Source organism: Xiphophorus maculatus, chromosome 12, assembly GCF_002775205.1.
Source record: "Xiphophorus maculatus strain JP 163 A chromosome 12, X_maculatus-5.0-male, whole genome shotgun sequence".
Lineage (NCBI taxonomy): Eukaryota > Metazoa > Chordata > Actinopteri > Cyprinodontiformes > Poeciliidae > Xiphophorus > Xiphophorus maculatus.
The window spans coordinates 9,656,787-9,683,425 of NC_036454.1; the positions used below are offsets into that span (position 1 = coordinate 9,656,787).

Here is a 26,639-nt window from a genome sequence, read left to right on the forward strand (position 1 = left end):
GCGTGTAAACACATTAGAGAACGCCCCTAAAGAAGGAGGGGCAGGAAATGCCGACAAATGATTGGCTAAGATTTTGACAGGCGGCCAAATAGCCAATGAGAAAAGGGGGTGAGGTCCAGTAAGGTAGGCGTAATTTTCAGTTATGTAACCTCTTTCTAATACATCCCATATGATCTGTAACGTCCTACTTTTCTTTATTTTACTTGATTATGTGCTGCAAAACTGTGTTGAGAACAAATTTTATTTAATTCTTCGTGTTCATAGAGATTATCCTGGTTATTATCTCAAAGGTACACCACGGTGAACGCCATTTTTTCAATCTTTTGTTTTTGGATTTCGTGCGGAAAAGATAATAGAACGGAACGTTGTGTACCCGTCACGATCTAATCATGTCCCAGCACCGCCCATGTCCTAACAACAAGGGGAACCTAACGAAAGTGCGATGATTGTTTGACATCTCCAGTTTTAAAACGTTTTATCTTACACTTAACTTTATAAATTCTACAATAAAATGTTGATTGTAATAATTAATCTACATATTCACTGTAATATCTGATTTAAGAACGTTGCAGATGGTTTGTCAGTTTGTTTTTATCTTGTTTGTAGTGTCCTGGAGTGCTTTGAAAGGCGCCTTAAATAAAATGTATTATTAATAGCAACAAGTTTTTGTCCTAAAGGATGGAATCATTTGGAGATTCTGATTAACAAACCAAAGCCACTGAAAATAGTTGGCAGATTTTCTGTTAATTGGGCTACTTGCCATTTGGAAAAGCCTACAAATAAATCCACTAATGGGGTCACACTTACCTAATTTTAACAATTAATGAGGACCAGAATATCTCCATTGCCTTTGCACATTAACTCTAAGAACTGAATCTGTAAGTGTACTGTACTTTTTATTATACCTTCATAAAATCCTTTACTATACATAACTTACATATGTTAAGCTTTCCTGGCAAATAGTATTTATAGAACTGGACTGCACTGTAATGCACTCAGCAGCAGCTAGAAGGTTCAAGTCCAAAATCCCTTTATGCATAGAGTTTGCATGTTGTGCATTGACCTCTTGCCCAATGAGTCCTGGAGATAAGCACCAGCCACCATGCAAGGATAAGCAGGTATAGTTGATGATATTAAACTGTTAGCCAAGTTCCTAAAATACAACTTTAAAGTAATTCATTTTTGCCTCAAAATTAAATAATGTTCAATTGGAGCTAGGAGCACAGGCATATTGGGGGAAACAAATGATGTGCACAGTGAATAATGTGTGAATACCAACAGTGAAACAATAACTTTAGTATTTCAATATGTTAGAGGTGATGGTGCACAATAAAAAAAGTAGATTCTTTTGAACATGAATTGTGCCAGTGTACTTTCTACCCTGCTAAAGTGGCAAAATGAATTACCACACATTTTTTGAGCAGTAGATTTTAGACTCAATTTAAGATTTATTAGGGCAAATCTGAGCACTGATTGCAAGTTTTAGGTAGTGTATATATTTATAGAAATGTTTCATAAAAGTGCGCATAAGGCAGTATTTGACAACAACAAAAAGGAAAGACTCCCCACTGGATTGCAAATTGATGTATAATTGTTTTTCCCCAGACAAAATGGATTGAAAGCCAGCCTTTCATGCCTGGATCAGGATTCCTTAATTACATATGAAAGCTTTGATCATTTGAGTCCATAAAACAAATTTAAGAAGGCTGGCAATAAAATCAATTGTAACATTAGAACTGACCATGAAACCAAAAACTTTTTTTTTGTAGAAAAAGTTTTACAATAAAGGCAAAATTTCCATAATTAACAATGAATTAAATCTTTGAGACAAACTAAGCAGCAAAAGAAAACTGAAGGCTGTGGACCTTCACAGTGCAGCTACCAATCTGTGGCACTAACAACAAAAGGACACGATTTATAAGTTCATGTGTGTGTGGAGTTTGCAGCAGGAAATACAGACGACTGGAACAGTTGTCTGGTTGGGTTTTTTTCCCCTAAAAAAACAAAAACCCAACCAGACAACTGTCTGGTTGGGGTTTTTTTTTAGGAAAAAAAAAAATAACTCAGCCAGTGCAGGTATGAAACATTGTCTCCAAACTGTGTTGCTGCACCGTCATCATGTTTCCAGGCATGTGTGGAGAAACGGCAGAGAACGTTCAACTTCTGTGCTTTGATGATCACATGCAGGCAGATGAGGAACGGCGTAGTAGTGAAATCATGACAGGAAATTGCAGTTTTGCAATAAAATACAATTTTGCCTTTTCTTCAAATCAGACTTAATGGAGTATTCTAATGGATTTGAACATAAATAATTAGGCCTCAGTGCAGAACAAAAAACAGAGAAGGTTTGAAATATATCGTTAGGAAATAAAAAGTAGAATGCTACAGGAAACAAAAACGTTCATTAAAAAAAAAAAATGTAAATGTTCATTAAGTTCTTAAATCCCAATAAAAACCTTAATTTCTAGAAAACAAAAACCACGTAAACTGAGCAACGTTTCATAACATGGTCATTTTAGTTTGAAACAGTGTGAATCCAACTGACTAGATCATCAACATTCTTCAATTAATCTGAGCAGAAACAATACTTTAGTATTTGCGTAACCCACCATCTTTGAGGGCATTTGGGAGAGGGATTTGAAATTGCTATTATTGGACTGCAGTGTAAAGAATAATAAAAAAAAACCTGAATGCAAACAGAGACACTGGACATGCATAATGGCTTCTCTTGATAAGCAAAAGCTTTAAAAGCTCCTCTGAGGAGGAAACGCACATAAAAAGGCCCTATTTGGCTTCAAGTCTTGATGTCCAGGCTTTGGCTTTTTAATGGGCACCCAATGGCCCAGTAGTACCATTCAGATTTAAGGATTTCCCCCGAATCTGGGATGCAGTCTGCGGCGACAACAGCAGAAATCCTGTGGTCTGAGTGTCCAGTGGCCCTTCTCACTCCTCTGGGTTTTTCCTTGGACCAGAACGACCTAAATTTCGACGAGCTAAGCTACCTAAGAAAACACCAGAAAGCAGATGTTAAGGTTTGTGCAAGCATAATTTTATCCAGACAAGATCAAATGAAAAAAAGACAGGACAGGTGCACACACACCATTCAAATAGATTCACAATGGATTTATTTTTACTTCTAAATCCAAGAAAAATTAATTAGCAAATCATGTTCTTTGAACATGAAGAAAACAAACAGGAGGAGGACAAAGATGTAAAAATTTTGCCAAAGTAAAAACAAGACTGTACTCCACAGTCTAGAGAAACATGGTGGAATCTGGGAATGGTGCAAATATGCAATGTTCTTATTCTCTCCTCTCACCAACCCTAAAAACAGTCACCCAAAATATAAAAAAGCAATGTTAATTGCCTTTTTCAAAGACCATCCATTGGTGACAGAAGTGAATGAATCACACATGTAGTTGTTCTAAATGGGAGAGCTGAAACATCATAAATGCACATACTACATTAATCTTAGTTGGTTTATTATGTCTGAAAACAAGACCACTCTCCTTTATGAGGTTGGCTAAAGGTCAAAGTAGCTAAGCATCTAATGGCAGTGCTACGATTCCTCTGATTTAACTGGGATTTTACTAGGATAGTTCAGGTAATTTTAAGTAAAATCTGTAAAGCAGAAATATCTGTAATAGTTATATCAAATCCCAAGGATTTTTTTCTGCTGTCTGACTCTGGTAGAGAGGATTTGGCTAATTCTTTCTTACTTTTTGTCCTATGTTTACATCTTTATCAACATAAGAAAAAGTAGCTGTTAGTGGATAAGATAACATACATTGGGCTGGGAACGGAATACCTATACAACCAAAAGGGAAAAACTAAATGTCTACAAATAAATGTCTCCCAAAAATAGCTAAACAAAATAACAAATGTAGGCATATCTTATGTAAAATTAGCAATGCAATTAGAATAAATGCGTGGCACACAGGAAGATACTGGAAACGCAAATACCTGCTTGGGGACTTAGAATTACATTCTGTTGCTTTCTTCTCCTTTCTTCTTGTGCAGATAAGCCCTAAAAAAAAACACCACAATATTACACAGCAGATCATAAGAGAAAATCACTATGATTTTGGATTTAGTTCAAGAAAACAAACCTGTTTATCCTTCTCTCTCAGACTTTTAAGGTGGCTTAATGAGGAGGACGGAAGGTTCTCCATTTTCACATTACCTGCAAAATGACAAACTAAGATAAAGGGTGCAAGACACATCTCCAATTTATTCATCAATATGTTGTATAGATCTCTAATTGTTAAGAACTTCAACAAAACCAATATTTTAATAAACTATGATGTTTGAAGAAAATAAAGAAGCTAATATATTCAAAGACCCATGAAAAATGTCAATATAAAGTCATCTTGTCTAATGCATAAAAGCCTACAATTGATCCAACTTTTGGCTGCATTTACTTTCAGATCTCACACAATGAGCAAGTCGGTTTGTCTAACTATGAGGTTTGACATCTGGGACTGTCTTCATCCTAAAAGAAGATACTTCTCTTTTTTCCCCCTGTTCCATCACACTTTACATAGGACACTTTACATAGGACACTTTACATAGGACACTTTACATAGGACTCCTTACTTTCTTTCATTGTCATTTCCAAAGACACCGTTCTCTGAGAACAATTTTCCAAAATACTTGGAGTGAAACATCTAGTTTGAAACTCCATGTGATACTCCAAAACCTCTATAGAAATTACCAAAATTAAATACGTTTTCAGGTTATAGACTGAACTCATAATAGTAGTGTAAGAGTACTCCAGTTTTTCATTTAATATAGCAGAAAACCATGTATTCATTTGTCTTATTACACGAAGCATGGTGGTCACTTCAGAGAGTTTTCTTTCTATATTGAAGCTCAAAAAACAGTCTAATTCAGTGATCTTCTCTCTATCTTTGGTGCAAAGCTTCAGTTGCATTAAAATAAATATCCTCCCTTACTGTGGAAAGGCATACACTCTTGTCTGACTAACGCTCACCTGCAAAAATCCAGAACTAGTGGAGGCTTTGCCCTGACTAATTGTTAATCCAGTAACTAATCATTCTGTGAGGGTGTATACTCAGAAAAGAAAACATTTAAATCTAGAAAAATTCTCTCTTAAGTATGACCTGTTTCAACCCTCTCCATCTGACCAAGTTTTTTGTGTTTCAATTACCTTTTTATCAACAATGCCTTTGGATCTTTTTTAGGTTTTCTTAGATTTTTCTCAAACCTAAGAAAAATGTGATATTACACATTAATCAACAAGTTTGTCCTTTACTTTAATCTCAGTTACCAAATTTCCCTGATGCATCAAAAATAAAAACAGAAAATGTCTCTAGTGTTGGATTCTAACACTAGAGGCCTAGTATCAGTTTTATTCAATGTATATTTGAAGAAACAGAGATTCATACTTAAACGAGTTAACTCATCATTTTGACCTCAACACTGCACTACCTTGCTGTAATCTAGATGTTAGTCCTGGCTGTGGAACTGTCATTCAACCCAACCCTCTTGTGGCTCTTTTCAGTACTGAGGGAAATACCAACAATTATTTCTCCTTAGAAAAAAAAAATCATTATCATTTGCTTGTTTTCTGGCAAGACAGATACTCTACGAGTCAAGAGAAAGGTCTGCTACTCTGCGACAAGATTCTCATAGTAAGCTCTGGGGACCTTTTATGCAAACATTACATAAATCTTTAAACCTATACTGCATCCTCTTTTCAATAAAATGTGTATTGGTGTCTGAGTATATTGGCTGCTATTTTTGATTTTTGTCAGGGCACCAAATCATCCTCTAGGTTTATTTTATTTTTTTAAATTTAATAATAAATATCTTTGAGAAAAAAAAAATCCATCCAAGAACCTGCGGGGCTTCTGTAAAGGTGACAGTCCTTCTTGATGTGGGTGCTTGATCCACACAGGAAGCAGCAGCGCATGTCCAGTGCATCTCGTTTCTTCCAGTGTTCATTCCTATACCTGACTGGATCCATGAACTCCTCTGCTGAATCGTGAAAGTGCTCTGACCTGTTCTCCGATTCCCGCCTGTGCTTGGGTCTATGACACAACATGCAGTGCATCACATAACGTTCCAGACATTTGAGTTGGAAACATGGATCAACTCAAACAAACTTGCTGTGATTATACCCACTTGTTGCGCATGGGGCAGTCTTTCAAAAAGTGTCCGATCTTTCCACAGACGCGGCAGCAGCGATCGTTTGGTGCAACTTCTCCCTCGGTCAGAACTTCAGGGTCAAAGAAATACTCCTGCGCACAAGATTTAGAATAGCAGTAATGAAAAATAATAAAATATAAAATTATGGGGTCTAGATTTCCAAAACTCACCATTTCACTGGGATACTCTGGTGGTAAACCTTTCATGGGTGTACCAAACACTCTTCTTCCATTGATGAACGCCTTCATGATAAAGTTTGTCACTGTTTAGATGACAAAAAAATAAACAAATCATGAAATGGGGTAACACATAAAAATACATACATAAAATACCGACAATATAAACATATAGATTTCAAATAAAGGAACAGAAATCATACTTCTCCTGGAGAGACCAGCACCCAAATTATGATTCAGGTCAAAAGGATCTGGAATGAGAAAAGAGAGAATTTTGGGAACTGTCCGACAGTAAGCTTTGAGTGTCGGTAAAACTGACCTTCAATGACAATGTACTTGGAAGTCCACTGTTTGTTGAACGTGGTGAGGCGGGTATGCTGTCGGATACAAACAACATGCTCTCTGAAGTCAAAGTCCTCTGTGTAGAAGCGGAGCAGACCGAGCCAGAGCTCCCCCACAGACTCAGTGTTCTGTCCATACAGTGGCCAGTGACAAGGCTGCAGGTGGAAGATAATAACAAATCATGTTATTGATTTGAACTTTACTGCTTTCCATGAGCACAAACAGCACCTTGCTTAAGTAGTTATGGTGATAGATCAACAAAAGGTAGTGTGAAGCTGAAGGAGGTTTTCATAAATAATCATTTTAGTGGTGTTAAATAAAGTTTTTGTGAGGATGAAAAGCAAAAATGCATAAATAAGTTTTCATTTTCACATATATGGCTATGTCTGGATTTGGCCTAAAATCTCCATAAAATCCGTTATTTCTGAAAAACTTAATAGGTTATGTATTCCTTTGCAAGGCGCTTCAAGTAACATTCTCACCAGTGTTTTTAAATCATCAAAGAAATAGACGTTCCAGCCATCAACAAGAACTTCCGGCTTTGTTTTTCCACCATAAATCTGCAAAACAACAACACGTGGGTAAATGAAAGATTCTAGCTCAAAATAGGTCAGCTTGGGCATTTTAACGGTATGTTGTCTGTACCTCTTGTAGCACAGGGATGACTGGTGGGTTTCTCTGCTGAAGGAAGAACAGGACCATGAGAGTGTAGGCGTAGGATGAGAGGCTGCCACGGGAAGCATCTCCAATATCGCACATCTTTAGAGGGAAAGCAGAGAATGAGATACTACATAAACAAACCAAAAAAAAGATGCTTTAGTAGAGTACATTAAGCGCGTTCACCTTTGCAAAAACCTTCATAATATAACAGAGGATCTTCACTCTTCTGTCTATTGCAGCATATGATGCTAGCAGACGTGTGTTATGCAAGGCCTGGGAGAAAAAAACAACAGCTTTCAATGGCCTGTCAATAATAATAAATAAAGCAAAGGACAGGAGTTGATTCCTACCAGTGTGTTGTAGAGGCTGATGTCTCCCTCCAATCCAGTGCGAAGATGGTAAAACTTAACAATGGGTACTTTAGCTGTGGTGATGGGAAGAATATTCCTAAGACCTGGCAACAGAATAGAATAAAAATATGATTTATTTTCCCACAGTGGGGAAATTCAGATATTTTAATATAAACAGTGTTAATTAATGTTCCTTAAGCGGTAGCTTCAACTTTACAAAATCAGACAAAAAGTCAACCCTTGATTTAAGCTCGGATAAACAAAAAATTGAGATACTACTGGAATATTTTTGCTGCAAAATTAATTAATCTAAAAAAATAAAAACTAAAGTAAGTTGTGCAACAACGTAGATCAATCTCTATTCCAGGGGTCCTCAAATCCAGGCCTCCAAGCCTGGTATAATGTAACTTTTTAGCTGTGTTTCTGGTTCAGCACATTTCAGTCAAATATCTGAATGACCTCCTCTGTGCAGCCGAGCTCTCCGGAGTGTGTTGACGCAGAAACACATCTAAAACCTGCAGGACGCCGGCCCTCAAGGCCTGGATTGGAGGATCTCTGCTCTAGTCTATTTAATCACTGCTGCTCTGTCATACCTGGGTGTTTCTTCAGCTGTCTTGCCAGGCCTTTAATGATATTGATACAGTCAACATCCTGTCAGAGAAAAGTGTATTCTTATGCTTCCTTCTCCAGAAAAAGAAGTTCATTATGTGATCAAACTTTAATTAGCGCAACATAAAATGTTTACAATAAATCCCATCGAACAGACAAGTACAAAAATCTGACAAACAGATAAATAACTTACATCCATCGTTTCCTTTCCCTCCAAAACCATGCAGATATCAAGATCACTCTGCCTGAAGCCAAAACCATTTTTGGATGAGCCAAACAACTGTAGTCGAGCCCCTGTGCAAAAGAAATTGACCAAAAAGAACCAACAATCTTATAAGTGTGGTGATGTGAAAAACTAACACATCATAATACAATCACAGGTAAACTTTGGTCATTGCACTGCTTAGTCAGCCTTTCGCAGTCACACATTCTGAGGAGATTTTTATACTGCTACATTGCTTTGGACTTTGGTAAGCAGAGGTGTTTATGGTCGACTCAATAACTGCAAAGTGTTCAGGTTCTCTGGTTGCTAAACGTCTCTGCAGCACCAGCTGCTTTTCACGGGTCATCATTGATGCCTTTCAATCCTAGGACCAGTGTTAACATACACATATATGTGTATCCAGATAAGCAAACTGACAAATATTCTGTTTTCATCAAACTTGCTAAACTTCCTGATAATCAAATACTGTAAGTAGAAGCACCAGGCAGCTGCTTTCCCTACTAATTCCAATGGAAGTAGCAGGGTGTACTTCGTTTGTTCTGGAACTGTGTTGAAAGTTATGGAAAAAAATTTTTCCCTTGACTGACAGGTCAAAAGGCTAGTTTTGATTAAAAGAAAAAAAACTAAACTAAATAACATAATGAGAAACATGATTCACTTTACCAGCAAACTGTCGTCTAACAAAGCTCTCCAAGTCTTGAAGGATGAGCTCTCTTACACCATTTTCCAGGTCATCAGGGGCAAAATCAGCTAAAAAAAACCAACAAAACAAACAAAAATTAAAACACAAATCACTTTGCGGTAACTTGGATCTAACAGTGAAGTCATCACATTTGAAAGCCACCAGGAGTCATCGTAGGACTCACTTGTTACTGGACAAAAAAAAACGAATGTATTTAACAACCACCTCCTTCTTTGACTGAAACAAGCACTAAATTAATTCAATGTAAGTAGATGTAACACAAATATATTAAGAATATTCAATCTAGCCTGAAACAAATACAGCAGATCTGTAGTGTTTCTGGATATTAGTTATGTTTATGGTTAAATCTTCCAGCTCATGGGGCATGTATCAAACAACTCAACTACTGAGTAGAAAACTTCAATAATGCTTTTCAGATGTTGCACACATTGGACGATTTTCGAAAAACACATGGAGTGGTGCAAAACTGTGTTTGCCCCCTCACAGTTTTGTCTGTTTTAGGCTTTTTTGGTCAGATATAAAAAGTTTCAGATAATGAAATGACTTTCAATAAAGAAAGCCGTTTCCAAATTATGCTTTTATTTATTAAAGAGATTAGTACTCTCAACTTTATGTTTGCTGCAAGAAACGTACAGGACAGCTCCCCAAAGTGAATCAACTGAATGCCAGTACTTACTGTAGCATTGCTCACAGACTCTGTTAAGGACACAGAGAAAGTCCGGCGTTAGCGGAGGCAGCGGATCCAGCTCCACCTTCTTAAAATCCTCCGGGCAGTCTTTCTTTAGATGTCCATCACGTTTGCACAAGCTGCACACCACCATGTGTGACTACAAAAGTATTATAGTGAGCTTAATTCGGATGATTAAGATTTTAGATGCTAAAAGTAAAAAATGGTGCCAAACTTACCTTTCCTTTGGTAAAAGCTTGCTTGGTGAACTCATAAGCACATTGGCTTTGCTGTTGGTTTGGAATTTTGGTGCTTTCATTTTTAGTTTTACTGATTGAAGGTGAAAGCCTGACATGTGCCAGCTCCTCTTCCTCTTCTTCATCCAGAGAACCAGGTGTGTCCAAATCCTGAGGCTCCTCATCGGAGAGAAGTTCCTCTCCTGAGATCTCATCCACAGGGAAAATGTCCTCGTCCTCTGTTGTTAAGCTGTCCAAGTGCTGTCGATCAACGTCAAGATCCTCATCCTGCTCTTCCTCATCCTCCTCATCCTCTGAGAAACTACTCTTGCCCAGGTCGGCCTTTTCCTTCTCTTGCTCTTCGTCGGAGTCGCTACATTCCTCAACTTCTTCCTCTTCTTCAATGATGCAGTCAGAGTCATCCGGGCCGTCATCTGCACCCTGAGTCTGACTGGGGGACTGAAGGGAGAGCTGACTGAAATCAGACAGGCCACTGGCTCCTTCATTCAGGCCCTGCTTGGCTTCGTCTCTGTGGTTAGCAGCAGACGTATTGAGCGGAAGAGCAAAGTACTTGTATGTAGTCTTGAGGCAGTGGAGGATGTAGTCAAACATTTGCTGGCTGTTCACAGTGCGGGCCACGTTTCTCTTTACAGCAAACGGGTCTGAAAAACAGCACATTTTCTCAGTGTTAAGGCATGTTTTCATGAGTCATCACCCCAGTGCCTATCTGAAGCTCAGAGAATAGACTTTAAAATACTTTTGTTAGTTTAGAAATCACTGAACAGCTTATTATCAAAATACATTAAGGAACTGCTGTTGTTGTATAAACCTTTAAGACCACGTTGGTCTTCTGGTTCCTGTCTTTTATGATGCAATTGTCATAGCGAAGGGGGAGGAGTCAGGAATGAGCAAGGGGCATTGAAAACTGTCCATCTATGCGGGACAAGTAAACTGGCATTTAAAGTGAATTAATAAAAATAATAAAAAGTGAGCCATCTGATCCCATGCCCTAACCCCTTGGTGCTTTCCAAATAAAGTGTAAATTAATTAAAAAAGTTAACCGACTAAAGCTATGTACTCAGCCTTCAGAGCTTTCAGGTGCCACCAAATATCAAGGCAGCTGAGTAAAAATCTAAATGGATGTGCAAAAATAAAACAAATTTCTTGCAGCAAAGAATTTGAATGAGTTGTGTCCTCCTGATATGTTGAGAATAAAGTTAATAAAGTTTGTTGTCCTAAAGTGAAAAACTTCCAAGAGGTATGAACACTGTATGATGTATTTTACAAATGAGAACAGTTAACTTTGAAGAGCTTCTGACCCTCAATAGCAATGCGTTTCTTCGGCCAGTCTTTCATCTCTCGAGAGAGGACAGTGTTGGTTCGCACACCGATCACGTTGTCGGCCATGATGAACTCCAGTGAGTAGAAGCGAAGCATTTCTATCCAGAGGAGCCCAACCTCCACCGGTAGATGGGGACTCTGGAACACCAGTGGTACCTGAAAGCCACAGCCAACTTGCATGAGTTAAATTAATACCTCTGAAATGTTCGTTTGAAGCAAAACATGTTCAGTTTTCCACAATTAAACATAAACTCAATCTATATTTATTTAAATGTTTTGATTGTGTTTCACTGATTTAGTTTCCATGCTTCTACTTATTACGTTTTGCAGATCTGTTATGGACAAAACATCTTATTCTGATGATGGTAAACTTTACTCATCTTTAAAATTATTTTAAAATTAGCTAATTGTTGTTTTTATGATTACCTTCCCCTTCATGGTGGAGCTCTCTGCTGGCTGGGAGGATTCTTTGGAGGAAGGGATATTGTAGGTCCAGTGAATATACTCTTCATCAGTATGTGTGAGGTTGAAGGCTGAAAGCCTACTCATTGAAAACACCTTAATCTAAAGACAATAAAATTCCAAGATTAGTTCCTACAGAAAGCAAATGGACAGAGCTAAACATCGGTTTCAGATTGTATTTATTTCCCAGAAGAAATGTAAAAAAAAAAACACACCCCCTGGTTCAGATAAGTCGGCAAGAGAGGCTCTTTACGCTTCTGTAAGTAGAAGATAACCATGAGGGCAAACACATATGGAGGCAACCCTCCTTCCTCAGGACGGTCGATTTCACAGAGCTACATAAAAGCAGAAAATCAAGGTAAGTTTTATCAACATAAAAATCTGCATGCTCTATCAGCTTTTCAAACAGCCTGGTTAATCTGAGATAAACAGGAGACATACCTGTGCCCAGTGTCTGAGGCCCAAGACCAGAGGGAGGAGAAGATGTTCCATGTTGGCAAGAGTAGACAAGTAGGACGTGGTCTGGAAAGCATTTTCATTCCCAGCGCTCACTTTGCAGGTTAGGCCACTGTTGAGATAAATTATATTTTTCATTCATGAAAACTTTACAACTTTTATACCCTCAGATACATAAAATATATTGTAAACTTTTCTATTCCCAGTTGGCTCTTTGTTTTTTTGTTGAATCCATCTAGCATCTGTTTTTTCGACATTTACAGAATACTGAAAAGGTTTTACACATATTAAGAGAAACACAGCTTGTGATGCATAATTAAAATTTATATAAACATCAGTTATTTCATCAACAAAGTCAAGAAAGAAGCCAATGACTATTTTAAAAGTTCAGTAGAATGTGATAAAGACTACAATCTTTGTCAAGAGGAGATGGTGTGATTGTCTTCCAGCTCAGGGTCTTTTAACAAAGAAGTTGTGTCATCAAGCTGAAGAGTTTTATTATGCCACTGTAGATGTAAACTCACTGAAGTCCTCTTTATAAAGAGCAGAGGTCAGTACAGGAAAAATCTATCTGTATTCAACAATCGGATGCAGAAGTCTAGAAGTAGATGCCTCAAATACAAATACAACAAGGTTAGAATGCTTAGAAGCATTACTTTCATCTGTTTTGATGTTTATGTAAAGTTTTTCAATTGTTGCTATATTCAACTGTAGATGTGCCTGTAAAACTGAAACCCAACATCAGTTTCACTGTGAGACAACCTTAAAAAAATAGGTCTGAAGGAACTGAAAGACAGACTGGCGTTCCAGTCTGTCTTCCAGTCTGGCCACAATGCCAACGTCCTTGTTGGCATTGTGGCCAACAAGGACTGCAACGCTACTAGATGCAGGAATTCAGCTTTGCACTCCATAACAGTGACATTTATAAAAGAGTGGAAAAAATACAACAAAAAAGAAAAGAAAAGAAAAAAATCTAATGTAAAACAGATATCTTGTAAAAAAGAAAAATGAAAGGAAACCCTTTAAAGATTGGGAGAGCTTTAAAGCTTTTAAGATCATTCTAAAAGATCTTGACATAGTTTGGCTCTTAAAGCTAAGTGAGATGAAAAAAAGGTGTTTCAACTACATTGCACATTAAGAAAATAGGGCACCTGCCAAATATAAAGAAGACTTCAACAAGGTATCAATACGGGCTCCTGTCTTGCTTGCTTAATTAAACCAAGCAATATTCCTAATTTTAAAATATATTTTTATCCACTGACTCTAATCCTTGGTACTAACCTCTTTCTTTCTTTACAGATGACCACAGGCACCCTGGTATGAAAGTCTGCTTCCACATTGAGAAAAAAAGCTGAAAAGAATTAAATAAATAAATAAAATAAATAAAACGGAAGACATAAAATCATTTAATGCACATTAGCAGCATGACAGTTTTTATTGTTATGGTGAGATTTCTTCTTTAAAGGATGGTTTGAAGAATAAGGTGACTTACGACTCGCAGAGAGGGCCTCCTTAACCACCAACAAGACAGCTGGCTGATGCATCTGTGAATAAATTCCAATTCAAGACCTTAACACATCAATAAGAAATGAGATGAACGTGGGAAAATCTACAACCCAAAATAAGAATGAATTTTAATATGGCAATATTAAAAAACGATTTACAAGACTAATGTGAAGATTATTACATGTGTCACACATAGTGATAAAACATGCATTTAAACTGTCAAACTCACAAACTGTTACTTACGTGAGGTGGGTACTTAATGTCAATGTTGACATCAGAGTCTTTAAATCCAAACTTTGTGCAAGATGAGCCATAAAGCCTGAGCCGTATTTCTGCAAGACGAGAAGATTAAAAAAGACTCCAATAGAATTGTCACAAATTAGTCAATAGATTCAAATAGTGTGACCCGACAGACTGACATACAGCTCAGTAGGTAAAAAAATATATTACAAAAAAAATCACCTGGCAGGCTGGACAGTAGAAAGTCTTGCATGACGGAAACAACACTCTCTCTCTTCAAAACATCCTGGTCATTCATCCCATGCTCCTGGACAACTGCCTTTAGAGCTGCAGTCACTGCACTGATGTGCTCTGGACCAGGAGGCAGGATCTCAGTTAGCATCAACTGCTCCTGTTTCTCCTGTGAACACAAATAAAAACATACGCAGCGGTTTTCCAAAGGATTCAAACTCCTTCAACTTTATCACATTTTGTCGAATTACAACCCCAAACATCATTAAAATTTTAAAATAATTCAAAATAATTTCTTACCCGAGCCCTCTTCTTGTGCCGTTTGTCTCTGATGTGTTTGAAGGCATGAGGTATAGATTCAAGGGGAATATCACACAAAGCGCAGGTGTAAAGTGCACCAGGATTGCCATGGGAATTCTAAAAACAAAAACAAAAGTCACTAGTACAATATTCTTGAAGTGAATGGATAAATAGTTGAAATACTGTGTACTTGACAGCCGGCACCTTCCTTAGTGGGTATATCTCATCTCTCTTTAGTCTTTTCTCTGTTTGGCGTGTGTTCTGGAGGTCTTGAACTGATACTCTGGCTTCCTCCATTTCAAGGCCCTTACACTCTTCACCCAAGGCTTTCTTCTTGTTTCTGTTTCTCCGTCTTCTTCCTTCAGAATAAGAAATTAAAGTCACTAGTTAATGATGTGCAGACATATCATAAATGGTATGCAGCAAATTCCAACAAAGTTGGGATGTAAAACATAAATAAAAACAGAATATGAAGATTTGCCAATTCTTTTCAATCTGTATTCAACTGATTTTACTACAAAGATAAGCTTTATAATGTTCAAACACATAAGAGACATTCACTTTTGAATTTAGATGCCAGCAACACATTCCAAAACAGTTGCGACAGGGGTAAATTTACCACTGTGTTACATCACTTTAGCTTTTAAAGCTGAAGTGTAAACACTCGGTGTTCGGGAACTGAGGACACTAATTGTTGAAGCTTTGTACGTTTAATTTTTTTTCAAAATGTTTTTGCTTGATGTACTGTTGCTGCTCAACAGTCTGTGGTCTTCGTCGTTATATTTTGCACTTCATAATGTGCCACACATTTTCCATGGAAGGCAGGTATGTACTGCAGGCAGGCTAGTCTATACCTGCACTCTTTTACTACAAAGTTGCGCTGTTGTAGAACTTGCAGCATGTGCCTTAGCATTGTATTGCTGGAATAAGCAGGGGTGTCTCTGAAAAAGAAATTTCTTGAATGAAAACATATGTTGCTCCACAACCTGTATGTACCTTTCAGGATTTATATTCACAGATTATAATGCAGTGCCGTCTGAGGGATCAAGCATCACAGGCATTCAATGTTGATTTTCAGCCTAGCCGCTTACTTTCTCTGAATCTTTTCATTAAATTGCAGATTGTGGATGATGGAATCCCTCTATTCCTTGCAACTGTACATTGAGAAGTGATGTTTCTAAAACTGTTGGGACTATTTGCTTATGCAGATGTTCAGAAAATGGTGAACCTCACCTCATTCTTGCTTTTGCAACTGAGCCTTTATAGGGTTTGCTCGAGTTTGAGTATTCCTTAACTTTTCAAATCTTCTGTTGCTTCTGTTCTGACTTTTTTGGAACATGTTGCAGGGATCAAATTCCAAATGAGTTAATATTTTCAAAACAACAATAAAGTTTTCCGCTTGAACATTAAATAAATGTTCCTAAAACATTATGGTGTTTTAGGAACATCTTGTGTTTGCAGGGCATTAAATTGAATATAGGTAAAAAGATTTGTAAATCACTGTATTCTGTTTTTATTATGCTTTACCAAACATCACAACTTCATTGGAACAAGGTGATTATCACAGTTGAACACATTTTAGTTTTAATTTGTATTCTTCTTTTGTCATGCAACAATTTTCCAAAAGATCTCACCAGGTTTATAAGCGATGTCATCTGTGTCCTCTCTCATTCCGTACTCATTTGAACTTTCTCCCAGGTTTCTCCTCCTCCAGTCGTGCTGCTGCGAATGTCCTCTCCAAATTTCTTCTTGACTGAAATCGTTCACTGAACACCATCGGAGGTCGTCTCTCTGAGAGGGACTCTGACCACCTTTGAATCCACCAGGCGAGTAGCCCAGGGGTCCCAGGCCTCCCTTCTTGGGACTTGCATTGTAGGGACCACCCTGGCTCTTCTTGCCGTGCTGACCTCCCTCCGATCGTGAGTTATGTCCACGAATCTGGTCCTGCATTTTCCAATTTTCTCCCTTGCCTGATGCTGTAGCTCCCTTCTCCCTGCTTTTTTGTTTAGACCTATAGGGTTTGCTCGAGTTTTCCATGATTCACTTTTGCTATAACTGCAGGATGACATGTAATTGTAATTTAGAATTGTTTTTTTGAATTGTCCAAGGTGTAAAAAATGTAAGAATAAACAACAGCGTTTAAATAAAAGCTATACAATACAATTCTGGAACTCTTTTCAAATAAAACAGTGCAAAAAAACACAAGAGAACAAAAATAACACAGACAATTCAAACGACCCACATGAATTGTGTAGAAGTCCAGCAGTAGCTATGGAAATTTGTAATTATTTTTGTTTTTAGCAATTTTAGTCATTTTGAGACACTGTTTTGCAACAGTATTTCTGTGATTAAAAAAAGACTAAATATAACCTGTCTAGACCCTCTAACTTTGACACATAACTTTTTTTATGAAAATCGTTTCTGAGGAAAACAAATTATTTGAAAAGAAACAAACAGCATTAATAGTTCTTTAACCAGAAACCATTCGACTGAAACTAAATATCCGCTTAAATTCGGTGTTTGTACTCTTATCAGCTTGTTTTCTGACTTTTAACCACTAACTTTTATTGTTAGATATTGACAAGAGTAGAAATTTTATTCGACGGGAAGAATGTCTGAAACAAAATTAATCTAAACATAAAACTATGAGTAAAACATATAACCAACAAACATTAAGGTTGCTATTTTCGGATAGACTTCTATTGGGCAACACGGCTCAATGTACGTGGCTAACCGTGAGTCATTTACCAATGACTGTAAGGTTTTTTAGCTTAAGTTAGCAGCGTCTGCAGCATGAAATCCCGCTACCACTTCCACGAGTTAAACCACACCAATTACGAACGTAACCAACAAATAACATAAATGTTGGACAACTCTGAGAGCTCAGCGCCGCGTCGTAACACAGCTAATGTTAGCTGCTAATGTTTAGCTTGCCACTTAGGATAGCTACACAGTTAGCCCAGATGCTAATGTTACGTTTTGTGTTGCGTTTTCTTTCGTCGGTAGCTGTGGACGATGAAGCCTTTTGTTAAGAAACAGATACAAGAGTACACATCGGTGTTAAAATACATTATATTCGTGGACATGATACGTACTTGTCGGGTTGTTCATGTTGTCTTGCTGTTGAGTTTGAAAGATGACGTAAAGGACAAGGACAGGCTTTTTTTTTTTTTTTTTTTTAAATCATGAGCATTAAAGTGAAGTATCACACGGTTCCAAATAAAATGTGCATATAGTGAAAGATAAATAGCCCCGACTATATTATAAAATAAAATAAAATAAAAGACGAACGCTGCAATAAAATTGGGAAATAAATATGACCCATTTTGATAACATTGACAAAAATACAATAAAATAGGTAAATCATGACACAAAAAGAAGTGCAACAAAATAACCTACAGCACATGTAAGATCAATGACCCCGAAAAGACACAAGTTAAAACAGGTTTTCGTCAAAGAAAAAATATTTCTTGTAAGAGAAAAATAACTGACAAGAAATTCTTCTAAAAGTGAACTTGAATTACATTACAATAAAGAAGGAAGTCACTAGAGAAACAGAGCAATGATAGTGCAAGTAAAATAAAACAGACTAAGGAAGTACTGAAGAAGGATATATTTTTGCAGGTAATTGAATGACTTTAATAATGAAATAAGACATTTCACAAAGTTAGAATAATTCTGATAAATAAAATATAACAGAAAAATTATGAAAGACAACAAAAAATTTAGTCGGAAATTTAGAACCAGCAATTAGTCGAGCCATTAATTAAAATAAATAAGAATAAAAATCTTAAAACCGGTAACTGTATTACATTTTACTTGGCCTTTACGCAGTTGTTCACTTCTCAAAAGTTGTTTATTTCACATTTTCAAATGAGTAACCAACAATTTTAGGTGACACTCCTGTTAAATATATACATTTACACCTTATGAAATAAACTTTGTTTTTCATTTGTTTGTCCTGCAGTGTAAGTCTAAAAGGAACAGCTGCTTGAATTGCCACATTGTAAAGGTTTGTTCATTAAAGCAAACATGGGATGGTGAGACTGAGCTCCGGTTGCCTGAGCAACGGAAGAAAGCCGAGACCCAAGAGCGGGGACTTCCCCGGGAAAAGTGACGTCACTAAGCGGCACCGCTCTCCATGGAGCATCGAGCACGGTGAAAAGTTTATACACAAAAGCCCTGAAGACTGACGCACAGGTAGACATGGTGTCATTTAGAAAGGACGATTCAGTTTGCGATACATTTTGTAAAAGAAGACTCACGCCGCCTCGGCAGACTGCTCGGCACAGAAAGCAGAGACTTGTGTCCAAACTGGGTGACTCTGGATTCGAGGACGATCTGGTTTCCTCTCCCATTCCGCCCCGTTGTCGGATGAATGCATTCCAACTGGAGTCAGAAGAACCTGAGTCCGCTGATGGACAGCTGTCCCACTGGTACCTTCAGTACGGAGACGTCGGTTTCAGGATCCAGAGGGAGAAAGAGTCGCAGTTTCATCCCTGCCAAAGCCTGGCACGTCAACCACAAGTAGGCCAACAGAAATATTTACAGTAGATGACTGAGAATCAAAAATACATAACTGACTTATTCTGACTTGACTGAACACATGCAGTAATATGCAAACTACAATTTGACATCATCTTTTAGTTTTTGTCAAGTCAATTTCTCGAGACGCTCACAGAATATGTACTGCTGCAAAAGCAGTAGCGTCTATGCTTCAAAGTCAACATGGATTTCCTATGTTTTGTCTTTAGATTTTAATTTCACTTTTGATACCCAAACAGAAATGTAAATGTTCCAAATAAAACTTATAGCTAAAACATCTCATAAACACAGTGTTTCCCAGTTTTAAGGAATTGTAAAATCTTTGCCATTTTTCTAACTTGAAGTCAAGAGACTATTTTTTAAAGCTTTTGGATTACAATGCTCCCCAATGAGAGCCATTATACACAAATGGAGACAACATGGAAGAGTGGTAACCTTTAGGCCTGGCACGATCACAAATTTTGCTGGACGATAAATTGTTCCAGAAGATATTGCAATAAATGATAATATTGTTGTTTTGAGACAATTTTTAAGTAAAATTGTGGTAATGGCAAAATAATAATTCAAGAGCACAGTCTAAGAGATCAGTAAACTTTGGATTATAATGACCATTTAACACTGGAAGACATTTTAAATATCCAAAATAAATAAACAAAACAACAAATACAATTAACTTTGAAGTCTTTGTAAACAATATTGTCCTTCAAAATAAGGGCTAGTGAGACCAAAACACCAAACATAAGACTTTTATCATCCAGTTTTTGGAAAGAGAGAGAAAAGAAGAGATAAACGATAAATCATGTCAATGGAAATTATGGAGTTTGTTTTAATTTATCATGCAATTAATTGATTTATTGATTGTTGTGACAGGTCTAGTAATCTTCCATATCAGAAAGACTGCATAAAGCTACATCTGGGTAATTTGGTTGTGTGATGCTCTTGGGTGGACATGGTCCATTAGAATAATTTGTCAAAATTATTCTGAAGGAATCAAAACTTCTGCTCTCTGCATAAAAGAGTGATCTGAAATTCCTGCTGAGCAATTACCCATTTGTATTTATTGCAAACTCTTAATGGCATTTAACGCTGATAAGAGTGGTACAATCAATTATTAGATTTAAAAGGCATTAATGCTTTGTAATCTACGGAATCAGATTGACTTAGATTATTTTTTCCCTGAAACATGTGAAAAATAAACAACAAGAAATCCATGAGGGGCAAATACTTTTTCATACAGTATGAGTTGGATCAGTTTTCTGATGATTCTTTACTCTGCTTGCAGCTGACTGCAGATGCACGCTGTAAGCTGGTGAGCTGGCTCATCCCCGTCCATAAACACTTCCGTCTGTCCTTCGAGTGCTGCTGCCTGACAGTGAACATCATGGACAGGTTCCTGGCGTCCACTCCAGTGGCCACAGACTGCTTCCAGCTCTTGGGTGTCACTGCACTCCTATTAGCCAGTAAACAGGTCAGTCTTCAGTGAAATCTTTCAGAGGCAGATCCCTCTGACTCCATTCAAATATCCCCCATCTCTTTTTTGTCTCTATAGGTGGAGGTGCGCTCTCCATCGGTCAGCTATCTCTTGTCTCTGTGCTGTGATGCTTTCACCAAGGAGCAGTTCTGCAACCTGGAGTGCCTCGTCCTGCTCCGCCTTAACTTTCGCCTCGCCTCGCCCACCCTGGCCTTCTTCCTGGATTACTTCAGCAATCTCGTCAAGGCTGCCCAGTTTGTGATTGAGAACAACAGCAGTGACGGGTTTTCAGGAGTGAGTTCAGAGATAGCAAAGATCAGAAAGTGCAGTGAGCTTGCACAAAAAGTATGTGAGTTGACTCTAGCAGACTATGCTTTCAATAAATACCCACCATCTCTGATTGCTTGCTGTGCCCTGAGACTTGCATGTGAATTACTGAGAGCCGAACACTGCTTTGCAGAGCAGGCAGTCGTAGAGTTGGTGGAAAACCCATGGGAATGTTTCAGAGGAGACCAATGTATGCAGCCGGTTTGTATCCAGTCATGTGAAAGCTCTACCTTTAGTCCTGGGCAGTGTTTGACAGTGGAGGCGACTCCAGATCAGGACTGCAGTCTGGTGCAGGAATGCAAAGACAACCTAAAGATGTTGGTGTCACTGAATCAGGAGACTCTAAAAGTGATGCCATTAAAATAAAACATCAACTTAGAAGATTAAAAAAGCTGGTTTCTAATTTTTTCTTCTTAGTCTATTATGATGTGTTTGGGAAGCAATGCATGATGATGACTTGTTTTCGTAGATGTGAGCTGCATAAATCCCTCATGAACAGTCATATGTTTGCAACCACTAAAGGTTTACTTGGTATTATATTTTATTTATTTGTGTTTCTACTTACACATTTCTGTAATCTCTTTAATGAAGGATTTTGAACCAATGTATCCTATTTATTAATTGTTTTAAGTAATAAAGTGTATGAAAAAAATTGTTGGCTTTTACTTTGGTAGTGCGATGCAGCAATCCAAAGCTCAGGTTGTGCAAACTGTCGACAGAATAACTGATGGTCATGTAATAAAGATGTCTATTTGTGCAAAATTGTTATAGAAATACTCCAAAATACGCATCTGAAATTGTAATGAAAGGTAGTTGCATAACGTACTGATTCAGAGTTGCTGAACATATAAGAGCTGCACATTTAAAAAATAAATAAATGAAAACTCCTTCAATTTTATAATTTCTAGATAGCTCATAAATTCACCATCAAATACATTAAAGTTGATTGTAATATTTGAAAAAAGCTAATGGGGTTATTCATATATTTATCTTGCGCACTTTACATGAATAATCTCACACTTGTCACACATTCACATTTACTTCTGTTGAAGTTAAGAATAAGACATAACGTCTGCCAATCGCTGCCATTTCCACTGGCCACTGCGCTGAAAGAAAGCAGAAAACCAAAACTATAGAAATGGATCCAATCACAGCAGGTCAATAACATGTCGGGAAAACACCACAGATCAATTAAAATGTGTCAATCTGATACAGAATTAAATCATTAATCTATTCAACACGGCCACACATCGCCTGAAAGCCAATGAACATGAGACAGGGGACCTTTCCATCTCATCTTAGAAACCACTTAAGATAGGGTCATGCAATAAATGGCTGGCTCAGCTGGAGTGACCAACACAGAAAATAAACACTTTTCTAAAAGTAGTGATTCCTGCGGCTATTGTTGCCTGAAGGTCAGCACTTCATCGTTTTTGTTAGCAGCAGTATTTAGAGACAAACTATGCCAACACAGCCCAGGCAATTTCGCGGTTTTATCTGCTAATCCATTACGCGTGGCAGCTCGGCCACACAGGTGCATTCAGCTCTATAAAGACCAGTTGACATCCCCCTGTTTGTTTACTAATTGAGGCATTTGTCACAAGTGTTTACTAAACTGTCTGCTCTTAGAGATTTTTTTTTCCTTTTCCACTTTTCTTTTAGAGGGCAGCGAGCTTTGTTGTGTATAAAAGATGTTTTACGCAAATGGATTGAAATTACGCATGAAAAAACAAGGCGGTATATAAGAATGTTTATAAAACAAATATGTGCGGACGTCACATATTCATCTTTTGTTCAGCCTATACGCAGTCTCTATAATATATATCGTCTCTTACAGTAAATATTCAGTATACTTGTGCATATGTAATTTGCATAATTACAATGAGACCTGATTGCTTGGGGATGTTGGCCGCAGATTGAGGGAGCGCTGCGGTACGCACCTGCTGGCGCTGTGATGGCGCCGTTCTGCGCGGCACGGTTTCCCAGTTTTAAACAGAAAACCCCATACTGCACTAATTTCATCTCCGAGGACGCCGACACTCCCTAGAGACCGAACTTTGATATGATTGGGCCAGGAGAGGGAAACCGCGGCACACAGAGACACAAACCGGGAGAAAGTCGACTATATCAGCTACAAATCGAAATCATGTCCCTGTCAGTTTCTGATGGATCGAGCTGATGATGGAGACGCAAAAAGAAGGGAACGCTTTCGGTGCTGCTTGGCCCAACAGACTGGGACAGCGTAGGGGGAAAGCAATTGTAAGCAAAGTTCTCTCTCTTAAGAAAAATGTGCAAGTGAATGAAAATTTTGATGACAGGCGCTATTCCTGCAGGATAAATTCCCGGTTCCAAGAAGCAGCAGCCCTGTCAGTGTTTATGTTGAATTTCCCCGCATTGCTTGCAAAGGTAAACAACGAATACTGTCACTGAACTCCAAATATTTAGGTTGTTTTTTACACTATCGTTATCTTTTAGGTTTTGCAACAATAGAATGGAGGGATTTGGAGGACTGTACATCTGCTGTGGAACAGGAGAGAAACTCATTTGTCTCTCAGGTGAGAATAAAATCATTTTACACAATAAAATCACAGGAATTTATTTGATCTGGTTACAATACTTGCTGACTCTTGGTTTAGTTTTACAATTGATACAAAACCATCACCAATAGTTTATAGGCAAGGCAGTCTGAGTCCCCCTCTGTTAATGTTTGACTTTGGGAATCCTGCCCAAATGGGTTTGTAGTTTACACATGACAGGCAGGCTACTAAACACTAGCACCTCACCTGAAGTTTCTTTCCACACACTGACCCTCTGCACAACATTACACATCTGAAATGACCACCAAGATTCACTCCTGGAGCTCTACTTTGACTTGGTGGGATTATCAGGAAAGTTGTCATGGTTTCTTTGTGGTTTTAGTTACCAAAACACATTATGTTAATAATCAGCTTTAGTTCTTCACAGGCAAACGAGTCTGATATAGACGAGCAGCATTATGGAGATTATGCAATGGATTTCATCGCAGGTGAGGGAACTAAGTTCTGGCAATGGGATGACTTCTGCTCTAGTCATCCTTCCTCCAAACTCCTGTTCATTATTTTCTTGGTGATCTTTCTCTTCTCTCAGATTCCACTGCTGCAGGAGATAGCTGTCTGTCTGAACTTCTCCCATTTCAGGGATGTGTTATACCCCCTCTGACTCCTCAGAGGGATTTCTCTCCAGAGGACAGCATGGTTCAATCCTCCACAGAAAAAACAGAGGATGGAGTTTCATGGAGGAGTGTTGCAGAGTGTCAGGGGAGGGCTCATGGAGACTCAATGGCCATCAACAAACAGGTAAAACATAATCTTAGGATTATTTGTGTCCCTGCAGATATGACTCAACTTTATCTGATGCAAATGACAAAGCAAAATTTGTGTCCATCATATCATTTAGTGGGGCAAAATATCATATAGTGGGGCAAATTGTTGAATAAATATTTCAACAATCTATAAAAAAAATAAAGCTAATGCTTTGGGCCAGCTCTGAATACTGGTTGTTCCAAAGACAAGTGAATCAGGTCAACATTTAAAATTGCTGCATACAGTTTTAAATATTATGTTTTTCCTGTATGTTGAGAAACATGCAAGAAAACACAGCAGAGAGGAGCCCCAAAAGCAGACAGCATAACTGAAAATATCTCGTAACTTCTGTCTGCAGCTCCAGGAGAGTCTTCACAAGCGACAACAAGAACTGAACTCCCTCCAGGAAAGAAACCTGCACCTCAAGCAACTGGCGAGTCGAGCAAAACACCTCGCCTCAGTCCTTGAAGTGAGTGAAAAAGAAGCTCAAAATCCATCTCTTTATTTTTAGGAACCAGGGTCGTTTTTAGGGGTCATTTTCTTCCCCCGGCATTTCCAATGCAGGAACCAACAACGAATCTGATAAATGCAGGTAAAAATCTGTCCTAAAAACAATCCTAGTATGGAGGAAAGACCTTTTGGATTGACCCTGAGGAAGAGGAGGAGCTTTATAAGAGTCTCAAACAGTTCATATTAGTTGAATAGTTACAGCATTTTGTCTCAGTCATGTTTATATAGAATGTAAAGTGTTATAGAAAAAAGAAAAACGCATATTTATATAGTTGATGAGTGTGAACTTATGATTATTTTGATTCTTTTAGAGACTCATGACAGTCAGAGATTCTCATGCTGGAGAACCGGAGGTACCAAGCTCTGAAAACACCTCTCTGAGTCCCTGCAAGAGGCAACGCCTGGATGAAGGCTATGAAACAGAGTCCTCTGACTCTGTGGAGGACATGCTGAGGGATATCAGCACACGCTGCAACGCTGTGCTGCTCAACAATGCTGCAGGATCACCACAGGAGTCCGAGACGATACGCATGTATGGCACATTCTCAAGTTTGCAGATGTCCACTCTTAACAACAGCATCACTGTGGATGTTGATGCACCAGAGGGTGCAGAAGATGTCTCATCATTCAGGACCTCCGTCAGAGAACACGGCACCATTCGGACTCATGGGTTTCCTCATGGGCATGCGTTTACATCAAGGATCCTGCAGGGGGGGTACCGTTTCCGTTGGGTTCCCAACCACAGCTGAAGTGAGTGACTGCCACAGGGGCTCTTGTGATAAAGGTGCCATAAATCTGAGAGAGAAGTGGGTGGACTGCAGCTGTTAATGCTTAACTCCTAATCTATAGTGATATCTGTAAATGATTACATGATGTCTTCCTCAGGTAGCTTGTGAGCTAATCAGACAAAAGTGGTGCTTTAAGGAAATAAAACTGCCCACTCTGCTGTTTACATTCTGTTTTTGTTTACACGCCTGGAGATATGAGGAATTTTGAATTCATTGCATTTTTTGTTGGAAAATATATATTTTACAAGCCTTGAAATAAACTTCTTTTTGCTTCAATTTTGGAGAAAAACTTGCATTTTGTTTCCCCACACTTGAGCATATATACATGTGTGAAATACAACAAATGTTTAACCAGGTAGAAGAAACTTTTCATTGCGAAATCCTGTGTTTGAGCAAAGAAACAAATGTAACCTCATGACCTGCCTTAAGATGCAGAGGCTTCCTTCATTTTGTTTGAATCTGAGTCTGTGTGGCATGAGAAAAGGCCCTGAGCCCTGGTTCTTCACAGCCATCTTCCTTGTCTATTGCCTTGCAAATTTGAACAGGTTTTGTTTGCACCGTTTACATGCTCAATAAGCCTGTTACTTCAACTTGCTAAATGTTGTATTGTGGGAGGTGAAGTCCCCAAATCTCTTCTATATTTAAACATTCATAAAAATAAATGACAATGGAAAATGGAAAATAAAATCAGCATCCCAGTAAAGCTGAAAAGAGAACGTTGAACAGTCCAGAGCCTTTTTGTTCCTTAGCCCAGACAAGACACTCCGGACACTGGACACTGTTTTTGGTTCGGTGGTTAGCACAAGGACCGATTCAAAGGCATGTGTGGTGTGTCTTTTTACCACACCTTTTCCTTCCACTCAACTTTCTAATAATAAGCTTGGATGGAGCACATCATACAGTCATTACTTGTTGGGGCTTATTTCACAGTAGAGGTTATTGAACAATTGTCAAGTCTAAATTTAATTTTGGGGTTTCATACTA

The 26,639-nt window shown here is 38.2% G+C and overlaps 2 protein-coding genes across 2 annotated transcripts; one reads left to right on the plus strand and one right to left on the minus strand.

Annotated features, from left to right (window-relative positions):
- Nucleotides 1-1,569: 1,569 nt before the first annotated feature.
- Nucleotides 1,570-17,837, minus strand: zcchc6 (zinc finger CCHC-type containing 6). Its single transcript, XM_005801006.2, has 29 exons — nucleotides 17,769-17,837; nucleotides 16,308-16,728; nucleotides 14,878-15,032; nucleotides 14,674-14,790; nucleotides 14,365-14,542; nucleotides 14,146-14,234; nucleotides 13,889-13,940; nucleotides 13,678-13,747; nucleotides 12,382-12,508; nucleotides 12,156-12,275; nucleotides 11,905-12,042; nucleotides 11,457-11,634; nucleotides 10,141-10,799; nucleotides 9,911-10,061; nucleotides 9,195-9,281; nucleotides 8,502-8,602; nucleotides 8,293-8,350; nucleotides 7,700-7,803; nucleotides 7,533-7,622; nucleotides 7,335-7,448; nucleotides 7,172-7,249; nucleotides 6,667-6,844; nucleotides 6,551-6,598; nucleotides 6,342-6,433; nucleotides 6,148-6,263; nucleotides 5,863-6,053; nucleotides 4,110-4,183; nucleotides 3,964-4,027; nucleotides 1,570-3,002 (listed from the first exon to the last, which is right to left on the minus strand). Exons 2-29 carry the CDS (start codon nucleotides 16,708-16,710, stop codon nucleotides 2,944-2,946), a joined length of 3,891 nt encoding a protein of 1,296 aa, XP_005801063.1. The 5' UTR covers nucleotides 16,711-16,728; nucleotides 17,769-17,837; the 3' UTR covers nucleotides 1,570-2,943.
- A 712-nt stretch (nucleotides 17,838-18,549) lies between these two features.
- ccno (cyclin O) lies at nucleotides 18,550-21,535 on the plus strand. Its single transcript, XM_014469485.2, has 3 exons — nucleotides 18,550-19,200; nucleotides 20,501-20,686; nucleotides 20,768-21,535. Exons 1-3 carry the CDS (start codon nucleotides 18,880-18,882, stop codon nucleotides 21,380-21,382), a joined length of 1,122 nt encoding a protein of 373 aa, XP_014324971.1. The 5' UTR covers nucleotides 18,550-18,879; the 3' UTR covers nucleotides 21,383-21,535.
- Nucleotides 21,536-26,639: the final 5,104 nt, after the last annotated feature.